We start from the raw sequence: 14882 nt of genomic DNA on the forward strand, positions 1-14882 counted from the left end.
AGGAAGCCGTTCATAATCTGGAAGAAAAAGGGGTGCAAGCTTCTGTGCGGTGACGCTTTTCCGATTTCGCGCTACTCCGATCACCATAACAGTTACCCTTGTGATACAGAAACACTCCACGCCAAAAGTAATTGTAGGCAAACTTACCTCCTGAGGATTTCCAATATTGACAGTTCTGGACAGAAGAACATGCTCTATCGCCAGGCAAACCTCCACAACAATCTCCCCAACAGTAGACTTTCCCAGTCCAAAGTTCACTGCCACCTCCCAGTAACACGCCATTGTTGCCAGCCACCACACAGCAACAGCCAGCCTCTTCTCTACCGGGATGGTGCTACGCATATTGGTTCCTTGTCTTTCCAGATGGGGACGAAGGAGATCAGCCATTTCGTACAAGGTAGCCCGAGTCATACGGAAGTTGGCCAGCCAAAGGTCGTCGTCCCAGTGTTGCAAGACTTTGGTCTCCCACCATGATCTTGCACGATCGCGAACCCAAACCCCTCGAGGGATATTTCCACCCAAGGCGTGCTGGGCCATGGCCGCCAAATTTTTCAAAGAGGATCTCCCACGTTTATTGCGGTCCTGAAGCTGCTTGCGGCTTTTCTTCCATATCTTATGAAGCAGCTGGAAATCCTCCGCCTCCCTTTCTTGCTCCGCCGAGAGGAACTGAAGGAAAGCATCCCTCAGCTGAACAAGGCACAAACTTAAAAGTCGTAGGTGGAGCTGGACTAGAGCCAAAAACACTGTGACCTCCATTCCAGTCAAATTCAAACTTCCGCGCTTCTGCGTTCAACCGATGAAGCACATGTGCACAACTGACAGACTTGCAAGGGACAGAGGAGGTACGCCATCGCAACCGGAAATCGGTGGTTTACTGCACTTCTGGCCAAGCGCATTTGTGCCATTGTCCTGTGTTGCAAAGTGTGTTAGCACACATGTTCATGGAGTTCGGTCCCTCACTTTACATTGGTGTGGTTCGCCCGGCGGTGAGTTCAGTTTTGCATACCCGCTATCACACTGCCCCTCGCTGCAGCCAACCTTCGCTCCAAGAAGCACATCTGGGGTACCTTGCCGGGAGCACCGCCTCGAGGCATGCCATTGCATCGCGCCCAACCGCTCTGCATGTGTCCCATCCTTCTGCATGCATTTTTTGTGGACCTCCCAAGTATCATGGATCAGAGCCGTTAGCAATCCTTCTGGTTTCTCAATATATAAGCTTAACGCACAGTCGCGGAAACGAAGGAAAGGATAGTCAAGAGGTGGTGGTGGTTGTTCCCAAGTACTTGCAGCGAAAAACATTTCACTTCGTTTGTGATTGTACCCAGAGCTTGGACGATTAGTTTTTAAAAGTTATAAATTACAGTTACAGTAGTAATTACTGTTACAATTACAATTGCTCTGAAAGTAATTGGTTAGTTTAATCTTCCTCCGAAGTAACCACTACAATTACATTTCAGTAACTGTAAAAAAAAGCACCTTCAAGGTGCTGGCCTTGGCTGCTGCACATCTAAGTAGCCTACAACAACTTTAAAAATAAAGAAACACATACATCGGTAGTAGAATACTGATTTTTACTCATAAGATAGCAATGGTGGTCTCTCTGCTGGTAAGGGTGGTGTGGAGGGAGGCTGACACCACTACTCAGGTCTTTGCAAGTCAATCCAAGTGCAGCCCCCCCACTCAGCCAGGTAGCGTAATCTGTCTCACTCGACCACCTCCCAGACCCTGCCCTGCCACCAATCAAGGGACACCCGTTCAAGCAAACATGTTACCCCGAGTAGCAAAAAAGCTAAAATACTGCAAATGCAGCACAGCACCCAGAGATGGGGTGTAGGCCACACACACACACACACACACACTTGTCGTCTTTCACCTCCACAGTTCTCCATTCTGCTGCCTCCTTCTGCTCCTTTATCCATGTTCTTGACCATGATTTTCATCCACATATCAGAGGAGCAGAAGACTTTCCCTGCCCCCCCCAAGTAATGCCCCGAAGTAATTCTGGAAATGTCACAATTACTCCCCAAAAGTAGTACAATTACCCCTAGCTCTAGCACAATCCAAATGTAAAGGAATAACCCATTAGTTACTCCAAAAATGAAAGAATTACCGGTACGTCGTAACTTGTAACTATTTACTTGGAAGCTCTGATTGTACCTCACCTGTTCCCGGCCACTCGTTCTGAATCCCAGTTTGCAATAGGGTCAATTCAATCTGTCTTTTAATGGGAAGAATGGCATTCAAGAAGAAAACTGAAACAGTACTCTGTAACGGACCAAAGAAAGACAGCTGATTTCACCAGAAAATTCCATCTCCTTTTGTTTGCGTGCCACGTGCCATGTTTAGGTGAAGGCGAACATATAGTAGGGAAGGCTGCCACCCCCGCTTCCATCTGCAACCAAGCCGAGTCCAGAAGCAGGACACGTTGCCGCCAGTGGACACAGAAATAACACTGCAGAACAGCAGGATGCAACAGCCAGGCCTCTTCACGCCACATGCTGCGGTCGAGGAACATGTGGGTGTTGCTGTACAGCAACATGAGGAGGAAGAAGAGGCACGCCCAAGCATTGGTAAGTGATCAGGGGGGGCAAGGTTCATTTGAGTATGTACTACAATGGCAGGACCATCTTCTGGGCGGCATGCTGCGGTGCTTGCAATTGCTTCGGACACTACCGCTAACCTGGCATGTCACTCAATTCACAGATCCCGTCGTGCACCAGGTGAAAGTGCTGCACTCATCGGCAGTACGTCGTGCACGCCAAAGGAGAAAGAAGCAAAAAACAGCACGTTCTGCACTGATTCTCCAGTCCATACTGGAGCAGCAAAAAGAGGCATCTCGGCAGCGGGAGAGAGCGGCAGCAGCACGACACGAGGACCTCATGATGCTCATGAGGGAAAACAATGACCTTGTACGCCAGTGCATTTATGACATGGATATTCGAGCGGCCGAAGGGAGGCATGGCATAAACCTAGTTTTTGAGAAGGTGGATGTCATCTTCTCCTCTGTGACAGGGATAGCGTCTAATTTGAATGCACTGTCCAACGCCCAGCAGTAAGGTCTACCACTCACTGTTGCCTCAGTGTAACTAACAACCTGTTCACCTCGTCTTTCCACCAAGTTAGGATGTTTTGCTTTTGGGTTGTTCAAGGGAAGTATGTATGGGAAGTTCCCATGATGTGATGCTGTGTGTCGAGTTCATTGCACTGGTTAAGTTATTGTTATGCACTTAAAAATAAAACTTTGCATATTTTACCACCGGCTTTACTTTAAATGTCTGAAACTGCTATTCAATAGGGATAGGTATGGTAGACTCAGGGCTGTTGTGGTTCCCATCGAGTGGTTTCGGACATCATTCTGGACGTTTAGGGTGTTTGGCCAATAACCGGGTCAACTTTCTACACCACATTGATAACTCCAAACCCTGAGCCTTTCCATGTCTTTTCTGGAAACAAATGCCCTTCGCATTTCTTCAGAAATAATATGAAAAGCTCTTCATCTGATAGTGCTGATTGTAGCATGTTATTATTCTTCCCCTTCAGTAGCGCTGTTCCTTTTGGAAGTTTATGTTTTGGCATGTGGGAAGGCGTTAAGAGGCAAGGCCATCATCACCATCAGTTTTGAAGGAATGTGTGCTATCATGCCTGCGCGATAACAACAGTTATGGCACTGTACGGCATGTGAGGTTAGAACGCCCCTTAGCAAGAGCATGTGTGCTACAGGACCAATGACTAAGTACACATACACCGGCAGCCGGAACCATCTTCTCCGTACAGTCACCATCAAAGTTAAAGCCAGCAAAGGAAATCTCCAAATGTAGGTCAGCAAACCACCCTGCCCTTCCGTCCCTTTTGATGTCAATTGTGTGCAATTATGATGTGGCTGAAACAGTGTGCCACAATTCACTATTGGGTTACTTTTTTTTAATACGCTGTAATTCTTCACGTTTTGGAAATGAAGAGGAAATGCTACTCTTCGACTGTATAACCTGGTACACACACGGCGACACGTGTGGTGAAGGTTATACCATGTAGCCACAACAACACACAAGTTGCAACTGTGGAAGGGGAGGTTGCCAATGTTTTGGGGAATGTTCTGCAGCAGTAAGACATGTCTGGCATACCTACAGTCGCCTTCCTACAGCAAGGAACCTAAGCAGTTAGTGTGTTTTCATGCACTGTTTTTGTTAAATGTATTAAAATAGAGAGGGAATGCTACCCTTCTAGTGTATTACATGGCATACACACACCCAGCTAAGCAGCCCTGTAACTGTCTAGACTGTTAAGCAGCATTAACAGTGCAATATGCTGTTATGGTTACCATTAAAAAGTCCACACTGGTGGTTGTTCTTTTCAGAATTTTAATACAAACCTTAAACAGAACTAAATAACACTTCTAGAACAGTTGCTTTTTAAATTAAGAACCATATTTTAAATCAAGCACCATATTTTACAAAAAATAAACCCACTTTCTTCACAAATGAAACGAAACGATGCATGAACGCATTTGTCTTCCCCTTGAGTAGTGTTGTGCCTGTAAGAGAAACAAAAGCAAATATCCACATAAGGAAGGTGCTGGAGCAAGTGGACTCGGCCCTATAATGTTAGCCTGCCAGTTTGCCTTAAATAGGCTGTATTTCCCCAACGCAGACATTTGCAATTTACACTGGCACTTAGCATGCAACTTAAACGCTTTAATCACAGAACAAATGCATAATCGGTCTGGATGAAAATGCAGGCAAATTCAATTTCTTTTCTTTATATGACATAAGAAACACCAGCGGCATGTTCAGCACACCTGTAAATGACTGCTTGATCAGCACAGCAATAGGTGTGGATAAGAAAAGATGAAGGGCAAGCAAAAGATTTTCACAAAAGCAACAAACAAGGTTCATAAGATCCAATTGGGGACTACACATGCAACAGTTAAAATGATATCTTGATCCCCTGTTCCACCTCCCCCGCATGTAGGGAAGACACCCTTTCAAGAAAGACAGAAGTTACATTTCCATTCGTTCCACTTAACAAGCAGTAACCCTAACCCCAACACGAAGCACACAACCAGTGTCACCGCAAAAGGGGAACAGTGGAAGGGGTGCAAAACTTGCAAAAACAGATTGGGCTACTTACAAATCACACGCTAGCGCTGGTCCGGAGCCTGGCCTGACAACTTGGCGGAACCCTGTTGTCCTGCCTCCACAGCACGCAATCGGTGGTGCAGACCAGGAATCCACAAGGTCTCCATCTTTCAGATGGTGTCCTGTGTGGACTTCCTGTGCTCCTCAAACTGCTGACCTATAAATGCAGAGGAACAATTGGCATTGTTTGTTGTAGCCACGTGCACATTGCGTGTTGTTCACATTATAAGGCAGAGCATGTTTGCACACATAGACGATGAGAAAAAAACGCAATGCTTTGGGCCAAACACATGCATGTAATCATAACAACATACGAACATAAGAACATAAGAAGAGCCTGCTGGATCAGGCCAGTGGCCCATCTAGTCCAGCATCCTGTTCTCACAGTGGCCAACCAGGTGCCTGGGGGAAGCCCGCAAGCAGGACCCGAGTGCAAGAACACCTCACCTTGGGTGTTAATTTTGCTGTCCATGATTTCCATCCTGGCCATAACATCCTCCAGAGTGGTTGTCTGGGTAGACTGGGGCAGCATGGTGGTCTGCATGGTGACGTGCGCGACGCAGACCAGTTTGTCTCGCATGGGTCTGGGTGGTGCGGTCTGGGTGGTGCGGCCTGGGAGGACCCGGCTGTTATGAAGAAACCGGAGAAAGCATCATTTGTTGACATTTCCCACCACCAACTGCAATGCTGCCCATGCCATGACTTGACATCATCCCTGGTGCGTTGTTGGATACCCTTCAGAAAAGTGCAAGGGATGGTGAGACGCATTAGCCGCCAAGCGTTCACAAGTCTGGGTGCGTAGCAACTGTAAATCACCTAACCCATAGCCGTCGTAGGGACTGTTTTAGAACTGTCCTGCATGCGGCTGGCCGCTGATTGGTGACCTACCTTCTGGCTGTTCCTCGACCACATTGTCCTCTTCCGAGGACAGGGGGTCACTTGTTGGACGCGCTGTGGGTGGAGAACAGAATTGTTAAATCACAGAAGAATTATCATTGACCTAACATGACATTCAGTGAATTGCCAACCACCTTGTTTGGAGGAAGGCAACAGGAAACACATACACTGCTAACTGGCAACATTTATTGTATTTTCTGTTATGTATAGAATGTATTATCTGCCCATCTGGCCAGGTGTCCAGCCACTCTGGGCGACATACACAATAGGAATAAATCTAAAATTAAAAATCTAAAAAACAATGAGGATAACATCTAGCCCACCCCAAAAGCCTGCCTGAAGAGCCAGGTGGGAAACTCATAGGGCACTGCTGCCATCCCAGTTGTCCACACATGTGGAGAGGTCAGAAGCATGCACTGTGGCTCCCCACAGCAGATCATGCCATCAATCATGCATGCCTGGACAGTGGGCATCACACTTATATTCACACATGTGGTAAAGCCAGAGGCATGCACTGTGGCTCCCCACATCTGATCCACTCAGCAAGCGGCCATACCTGGACAGTGGGCATGACAGCAAAGCGGCACCCAAACTGTACACAGTCCCATCAAACTCAATAAACATAACACCTTCCCCACGAGGAATGTTTGAGACCATAACTCACAGACGTTGTTATTGAATTCAGGTGCTTACCAGCAGGCCGGCGATCCTCCCATGAGGGACACCCCCCCTCCTTCCACAAGCCGTATAGCTCTTTAAAATACGTCGGTCGCTTATGGGGGGTACCCCTTTGGATGCCTCCATGGTGTTAAAGAAATCGGCCTTTAGCCGCTTGAAGCAGGAGCGCACCTGCGCTGTGGCGCGGTGGAACCCAGCCTCGTCCAGCTGACGTGCCACCGCCTGGAATATTGGAGCAGTGAGGAGCGGGGTGCTCCCCATCAGTCTCTCTGCTTTGCCCGCCCTCTTAATAAAAGTTAGGAGCATTCTCAGCTCCTCCCCATGCCAATAGCGCCCTTTCGTCGGTCTCCCCGCTGCCATTGCCTTCCCTTCGCGTGAGGATCCCGCTGCTGTAGGCCGCAAACACGCTGTCACGCGAAAGCGAAAGCACTCCACATGCGTGTTCCAGGCAAGCGTTTGGCCTACAACAATAGAGGCCGGCACTCTGACCTCCTAGAGAGCCCGGTGCACACTGTTTGTGTGAAGGGAACCGCTGCTGCATTGCTTTCCAAAGTATATGGGAATTGAGACGTTCCTGTATATAAAAAGGAGTGTAACAGGGCTGTTTAACCGTTTTGGATTAACGTAATTGCAGAAATCCAAGAAAGCATATTTGTGAAAGCAGCAGAAGGAAGGGAAAACTGGAAGGGGAAACACAAATCACTTTTGCGCCCCATTTATGATGTACTTGTGGGGGCCTATAAATGGCTGCAACAGGGAGTGTTTGGCAAGCCGAAAAGGAAGCATGGAAGAAGCCGCTTGCTAAATGGAGTAACTTTTCTGCTTTACCACGAATGCGCATTTCTGCGAGACTTGCCAAGCAGATATGCTGCTATAGGTGCTCTGTCACAGAGCTATAGCCTTTCCCCCATAGCAACGGAAGTAGCTGCGATCCTGACTTATGGCTAACTGTAACCAGAGGGAGTGTTTGGCAAGCTAAAATGGGAAATATCCAAGAACTCGCTTGCCAAATGGAATAACTATTCTGGTTTACCACGAATGCGCAGTTCTGCAAGACTTGCCAAGCAGACGTGGTGTTGTAAAGTGGGGGACACCGTAACCATAGGTGTTGTTTGTGTGCGATGAGAAGCTGGGTGGGCTGTGGCGTGTTTTTCTCCTTTGTAGCCGTGCAGCCTCGTAAGCCGCTTCCCGCTCTTGGGGCACCCCCCATCCCCAGATGAGTGGCTGGACAGCTTCCCCCCTCTCTGCTCATCAGCTGTGAATCGGGTTTGTGTGAGGTACTTTGGCGGGAGGTTTGAATCCCCTGAGTGGATTCCTTGTGCTGCCTGATCCTGGCTCATCAGCTGTGAAGCAGGCGTGCTCACGGCTTTTAGGGGGGGAGGTGCGAATCCCCTGCCTGAGTGGGTTCTTTGTGCTGCCCGCCGCCCTTTCATCAGCCACCTATGATTTTGCCCCGGGCCCCATAGGCTACGGGAGGGCTCGCAGCCCCCTCCTCCAAATTTGGTTTGGGCCATGACCGCCAGCTTATGCAAATGGGAGCCCCTACGTTTGTTGCAGCCATGTGGTTCCTTGCGGCTTTTCTTCCATATAATCAGAAGCAGCTCATCCTCCTTCGCCTCCCTTTCTTGCTCCGCCAGCATGAACAGAAGGGAAACATCCCTCACCTGCACAGGGCACAAATTTAAAGCTGTAAGTGGAGGTGAATTAACTCCGCTAACTCCATTGCGCCCACAGGAAATTCAAACTTTTGCGCTTCCGCGTTCAAGCACGCATGCGCAGAACTGATAGCGGTGGAAGGGGAGAGAGGAGCAGACGTCATATTTTCCCAATGAATCGGATGTGTCGGGGGCATGGATAGGAAAAAAGCGAGAAGATGCTGCATCTTCGGGCTGCGTGTGCGGCCGGTAAAAAAGCGTGTTTTTAATATCAGCAAAAAGCGGGAAAGGAGCGGGAAAAGGGGCAAGTGAGGACTCTCAGCTGACAGAGCAGGTATGGAAAACCTGGATTATCCCGCTCCGTTTAGATGAGCCCTATGTTTCTAGTCGTCAATAACCTGCCTCACTACCAGCCTAATCCAATCCAACCCACAAAACCAACTCCAACCTCCCTCAGAACTCCCACCAACAGAACTCTCTCTCAACTGTCATCCTCTCATTTATATCTTCAGACACTCAAACGCTCAGCCAATCATAATACAACATTCTCCAGCATTCCAGCCCATGTACTCCCCCTCTCACTCAGTCTATTTACCATATATACTCTAATAAACCCGCACTTACCATATTTACAGTATTATAAATACAGGGGCATCACAGAGTGCCCTGGACGGTGACTGTCACCTTCCCCCTCTCACATTGGGGGAGTACTGCAACCCTGGCTTGATGTGGTTAATCACTTCCTCTGCGTTGTAATATATGGAAAACTTCTGTACAGTGTGTGTGGTACAGCTTTGTGTCCTTGATGATGTTTTCCTTTCCACCACACTTCTGGGGACGGCTGCTTCTGCTTTGGCTTGGCATATTTGCTCAATATGCCCGACTTTTTTACAATACCAACTGCACCTCTGAAACGGCAGGCACGCCATTCATGGGATCCGCCACAGCTCTTACATTTCACTGGAGAAACTTGTCTGGATCTTGGAGGTCCTGCAGCACCTACTCTGGTTGATGAGCATTTGCACTGCAGCCTGTGGATCTCTAGACGTTGTTGATTTGAATCTTTAGCCAGCTGGGTTTCTGAACAGGGTGAGTTTCTTGCCAAGCACACTTCTCGAGCTCTTGCTGCCAGAGCTTCCTCTCGTGGCTGTATAATACAGGGAACAAGGCCCACAGCATGATACTGCTTGTAAGGCAGGCCTGGAACTGAAACTGCCACAGCCTGGGGCTGACTCAGCAGTTCCTGGTATGGCAAGCCTGGAGGGCTAATACACTACATAGAATATACAACTCTTCCCTTCAACAGAGGGGAATACTTGGGGGGCTTTAAAAGGAACTGCTAGTGGGCTGGCATGACTGCTCTCTAGCATCTGCTGCCTGAAGTGGTCATCTCACTTTGCCTAATGGTAGGGCCAACCCTGATTTATATTTGACATGCCTTTACAATAGAAACAAATCTATTCTATACCACTGTACAACGAGACAGCAGCATTTGATACCATTTGATATGAAATTAAGCCCATACGTATCAGATTTTGTTTTTGTTTTTTCTGTAGTAACGAAAGGTTGAACATAAATTATCTATATTTTGTAGAAACAGTCACTTTACGAGATGTTAAAGGCCTGGTTTAGATAACCAGCGTCTGAGGTAGAAATGAGGTGAAGGCTGTACAACTTCCGAGACCAAGAGAGTGTGAAACCTTTGAATAATCACTCATTTTTTTAACGGCTTCCTTGCACACACAAAAACTAGCACATCAGGGAGAAGATGCTCACCCAGCCCATTGCTTGCCATCCTAGTTTACTATATACATGGAATATTTTTACACAGTAGAGGATTCTAAGAAGGGCAACATTTTCTCCATTTTAGTCCTTCCTCTCCCCTAAAAGCATTGCTTTCTACCCAAAAACTGAAATGGGAGAACATTTGGTATAGCCTTAATTGTGGCAAATCACCTGTGTAAACATTTATAGCACTCCACCCTCCCTAGTGCCCCAAGCAGAAGGAAGCTCCAGGGTCTGTTGTTTCAGGGACTTGTGGTGTTTTTTTTAAAATGTTTTTTTTAAAAGTAAATACACAAGCTGAGCACCCATACAGGCAGTGCTACATTTTAAAGTGGCATCAATTCTCCACCAGCAACAGCATAGTCAAGCCGGCTTCTTGACAGCTAGCTCAGAAAGCTCAGATTTATTCTGTCAGTTGAGGCACCATGACTCAGTGGTTGAATGCAAGCTTTGCATGCAGAAAGGCCCAGGTTCAGTTCCTGCAACTCCCAGTTAAAAGGGTGTTCATACATCACATTCAACAAGTGTACAGTCTGTGTACTAAATAGTTGAGATGTCCAAATCCAAAAGTGTACAGTCTTTCACACAAACACTTGCACATGTGCACAAGCCTACACAGTTATCGGACAGCAGGTGATGGGAAAGACCTCAGCCAGAGATCCTAAAGAGCTACCTCCAGTCAGAGTGAACAACACTGGGCCTGACCTGGTATAAGTCAGCTTCCTGTGTTCTTGGCTTTCTCTAAGTACAACAAAACAGTTTTCTTCAGTTTGGTGAGTGACATGAATTCCAGTAGCTTGGGATAGCTATCAGCAGTTAAGGGTCATTAAAGCAGGGACCCTTCAGCTCTCTGAAGTCTGCAAGAAGAGAAAGTTATTTGGTTATTCTTTGCTAGTAGGAAAACGTAACAACTCAGTGGGAAAGTGCCATAATTATGAAATAGCCATAATGGAAAAGCACAGAAAGTCCTTATAGGCAATACATGAAGTGTTCCCCTGCATTGCAGGTGGGGGGTTGTAATCAGTGAGGTCAGAAGGAAAAGAAATGCAGAAAAGCACAGAGTGTGATAATTACCTTATTAACAGTGGCCATTTGGACACACAAAAACAGTAGTTGATAACCCAGACATCCTGGCATTATTTATAAGAACATAAGAACATAAGAAGAGCCTGCTGGATCAGGCCAGTGGCCCATCTAGTCCAGCATCCTGTTCTCACAGTGGCCAACCAGGTGCCTGGGGGAAGCCCGCAAGCAGGACCCGAGTGCAAGAACACTCTCCCCTCCTGAGGCTTCCGGCAACTGGTTTTCAGAAGCATGCTGCCTCTGACTAGGGTGGCAGAGCACAGCCATCACGGCTAGTAGCCATTGATAGCCCTGTCCTCCATGAATTTGTCTAATCTTCTTTTAAAGCCGTCCAAGCTGGTGGCCATTACTGCATCTTGTGGGAGCAAATTCCATAGTTTAACTATGCGCTGAGTAAAGAAGTACTTCCTTTTGTCTGTCCTGAATCTTCCAACATTCAGCTTCTTTGAATGTCCACGAGTTCTAGTATTATGAGAGAGGGAGAAGAACTTTTCTCGATCCACTTTCTCAATGCCATGCATAATTTTATACACTTCTATCATGTCTCCTCTGACCCGCCTTTTCTCTAAACTAAAAAGCCCCAAATGCTGCAACCTTTCCTCATAAGGGAGTCGCTCCATCCCCTTGATCATTCTGGTTGCCCTCTTCTGAACCTTTTCCAACTCTATAATATCCTTTTTGAGATGAGGCGACCAGAACTGTACACAGTATTCCAAATGCGGCCGCACCATAGATTTATACAACGGCATTATATCGGCTGTTTTATTTTCAATACCTTTCCTAATTATCGCTAGCATGGAATTTGCTTTTTTCACAGCTGCCGCACACTGAGTCGACATTTTCATCGTGCTGTCCACTACAACCCCGAGGTCTCTCTCCTGGTCGGTCACCGCCAGTTCAGACCCCATGAGCGTATATGTGAAATTCAGATTTTTTGCTCCAATATGCATAATTTTACACTTGTTTATATTGAATTGCATTTGCCATTTTTCCGCCCATTCACTCAGTTTGGAGAGATCTTTTTGGAGCTCTTCGCAATCCCTTTTTGTTTTAACAACCCTGAACAATTTAGTGTCATCAGCAAACTTGGCCACTTCACTGCTCACTCCTAATTCTAGGTCATTAATGAACAAGTTGAAAAGTACAGGTCCCAATACCGATCCTTGAGGGACTCCACTTTCTACAGCCCTCCATTGGGAGAACTGTCCGTTTATTCCTACTCTCTGCTTTCTGCTTCTTAACCAATTCCTTATCCACAAGAGGACCTCTCCTCTTATTCCATGACTGCTAAGCTTCCTCAGAAGCCTTTGGTGAGGTACCTTGTCAAACGCTTTTTGAAAGTCTAAGTACACTATGTCCACTGGATCACCTCTATCTATATGCTTGTTGACACTCTCAAAGAATTCTAATAGGTTACTGAGACAGGACTTTCCCTTGCAGAAGCCATGCTGGCTCTGCTTCAGCAAGGCTTGTTCTTCTATGTGCTTAGTTAATCTAGCTTTAATAATACTTTCTACCAGTTTTCCAGGGACAGAAGTTAAGCTAACTGGCCTGTAATTTCCGGGATCCCCTCTGGATCCCTTTTTGAAGATTGGCGTTACATTTGCCACTTTCCAGTCCTCAGGCACGGAGGAGGACCCAAGGGACAAGTTACATATTTTAGTTAGCAGATCAGCAATTTCACCTTTGAGTTCTTTGAGAACTCTCAGGTGGATGCCATCCGGGCCCGGTGATTTGTCAGTTTTTATATTGTCCATTAAGCTTAGAACTTCCTCTCTCGTTACCACTATTTGTCTCAGTTCCTCAGAATCCCTTCCTGCAAATGTTAGTTCAGGTTCAGGGATCTGCCCTATATCTTCCACTGTGAAGACAGATGCAAAGAATTTATTTAGCTTCTCTGCAATCTCCTTATCGTTCTTTAGTACACCTTTGACTCCCTTATCATCCAAGGGTCCAATCGTCTCCCTAGATGGTCTCCTGCTTTGAATGTATTTATAGAATTTTTTGTTGTTGGTTTTTATGTTCTTAGCAATGTGCTCCTCAAATTCTTTTTTAGCATCCCTTATTGTCTTCTTGCATTTCTTTTGCCAGAGTTTGTGTTCTTTTTTATTTTCTTCATTCGGACAAGACTTCCATTTTTTGAAGGAAGACTTTTTGCCTCTAAGAGCTTCCTTGACTTTGCTCGTTAACCATGCTGGCATCTTCTTGGCCCTGGCGGTACCTTTTCCGATCTGCGGTATGCACCCCAGTTGAGCTTCTAATATAGTGTTTTTAAACAACTTCCAAGCATTTTCGAGTGATGTGACCCTCTGGACTTTGTTTTTCAGCTTTCTTTTTACCAATCCCCTCATTTTTGTGAAGTTTCCTCTTTTGAAGTCAAATGTGACCGTGTTGGATTTTCTTGGCAATTGGCCAGTTACATGTATGTTTAATTTAATAGCACTGTGGTCACTGCTCCCAATCGGTTCAACAACACTTACATCTTGCACCAGGTCCCGGTCCCCACTGAGGATTAAGTCCAGGGTTGCCGTCCCTCTGGTCGGTTCCATGACCAACTGGTCTAGGGAATAGTCATTTAGAATATCTAGAAACTTTGCTTCTTTGTCATGACTGGAACACATATGCAGCCAGTCTATGTCCGGGTAGTTGAAGTCACCCATTACTACCACATTTCCTAGTTTGGATGCTTCCTCAATTTCATATCTCATCACAAGGTCTCCCTGAGCATTTTGATCAGGGGGACGATAGATCGTTCCCAGTATTAAGTCCCTCCTGGGGCATGGTATCACCACCCACAACGATTCTGTGGAGGAGTCTGCCTCTTTTGGGGTTTCGAGCTTGCTGGATTCAATGCCTTCTTTCACGTATAGAGCGACTCCGCCACCAATACGTCCTTCCCTGTCCTTCCGATATAGTTTATATCCAGGGATAACCGTATCCCACTGGTTTTCTCCATTCCACCAGGTCTCCGTTATGCTCACTATATCAATGCTCTCCTCTAAGACCAAGCACTCCAGTTCTCCCATCTTGGTTCGCAGGCTCCTAGCATTAGCGTACAGGCACTTGTAAGCAGTGTCTCTCTTCAAGTGTCTTTGGCAGTTGTGGTTAGGCCTGTGGTAATTTTGCTCTTCTGAATTTATATCCTGTGCCCCTGCTCTCACAATGCCTACTTCTAGGCCTACCCCTTTTAAAATTTCATCATTTCTTTGGTTTTTATCCCAGGGGGGAGGTTTATTCCGAACCGGACCTTTCTCAGCTCCTGTCGGGTTTCCCCCCTCAGTCAGTTTAAAAGCTGCTCTGCCACCTTTTTAATTTTAAGTGCCAGCAGTCTGGTTCCATTCTGGTTCAAGTGGAGCCCGTCCCTTTTGTACAGGCCCGGCTTGTCCCAAAATGTTCCCCAGTGCCTAACAAATCCAAACCCTTCCACCCGACACCATCGTCTCATCCACGCATTGAGACTGCGAAGCTGGGCCTGTCTGGCTGGTCCTGCGCGTGGAACTGGTAGCATTTCAGAGAAAGCCACCTTGGAGGTCCTGGCTTTCAGCATCCTACCTAGCAACCTAAATTTTGCTTCCAGGACCTCACGGCTGCATTTCCCCATGTCGTTGGTGCCAACGTGCACCACGACCACTGACTCCTTCCCAGCACT

The 14882-nt window shown here is 46.9% G+C and overlaps 1 protein-coding gene and 1 long non-coding RNA gene across 2 annotated transcripts in view; one reads left to right on the forward strand and one right to left on the reverse strand.

Moving 5' to 3' along the window:
• Window positions 1–4462: 4462 nt before the first annotated feature.
• LOC133378127 (uncharacterized) lies at window positions 4463–5670 on the reverse strand. Its single transcript, XR_009760867.1, has 3 exons — window positions 5583–5670; window positions 5128–5292; window positions 4463–4531 (listed from the first exon to the last, which is right to left on the reverse strand). It is a non-coding gene; the product is annotated as an uncharacterized LOC133378127 (long non-coding RNA).
• A 1475-nt stretch (window positions 5671–7145) lies between these two features.
• ATP5MC3 (ATP synthase membrane subunit c locus 3) overlaps window positions 7146–14882 on the forward strand; it is a 56143-nt gene continuing 48406 nt past the window's right edge. Inside the window, exon 1 of the mRNA XM_061612691.1 lies at window positions 7146–7223. Within this exon, the coding sequence (XP_061468675.1) occupies window positions 7146–7223 (78 nt within the window). The remainder of the gene's footprint in view (window positions 7224–14882) is intronic.

Source organism: Rhineura floridana, chromosome 2, assembly GCF_030035675.1.
Source record: "Rhineura floridana isolate rRhiFlo1 chromosome 2, rRhiFlo1.hap2, whole genome shotgun sequence".
In the NCBI taxonomy this organism is placed as follows: Eukaryota; Metazoa; Chordata; class Lepidosauria; order Squamata; family Rhineuridae; genus Rhineura; species Rhineura floridana.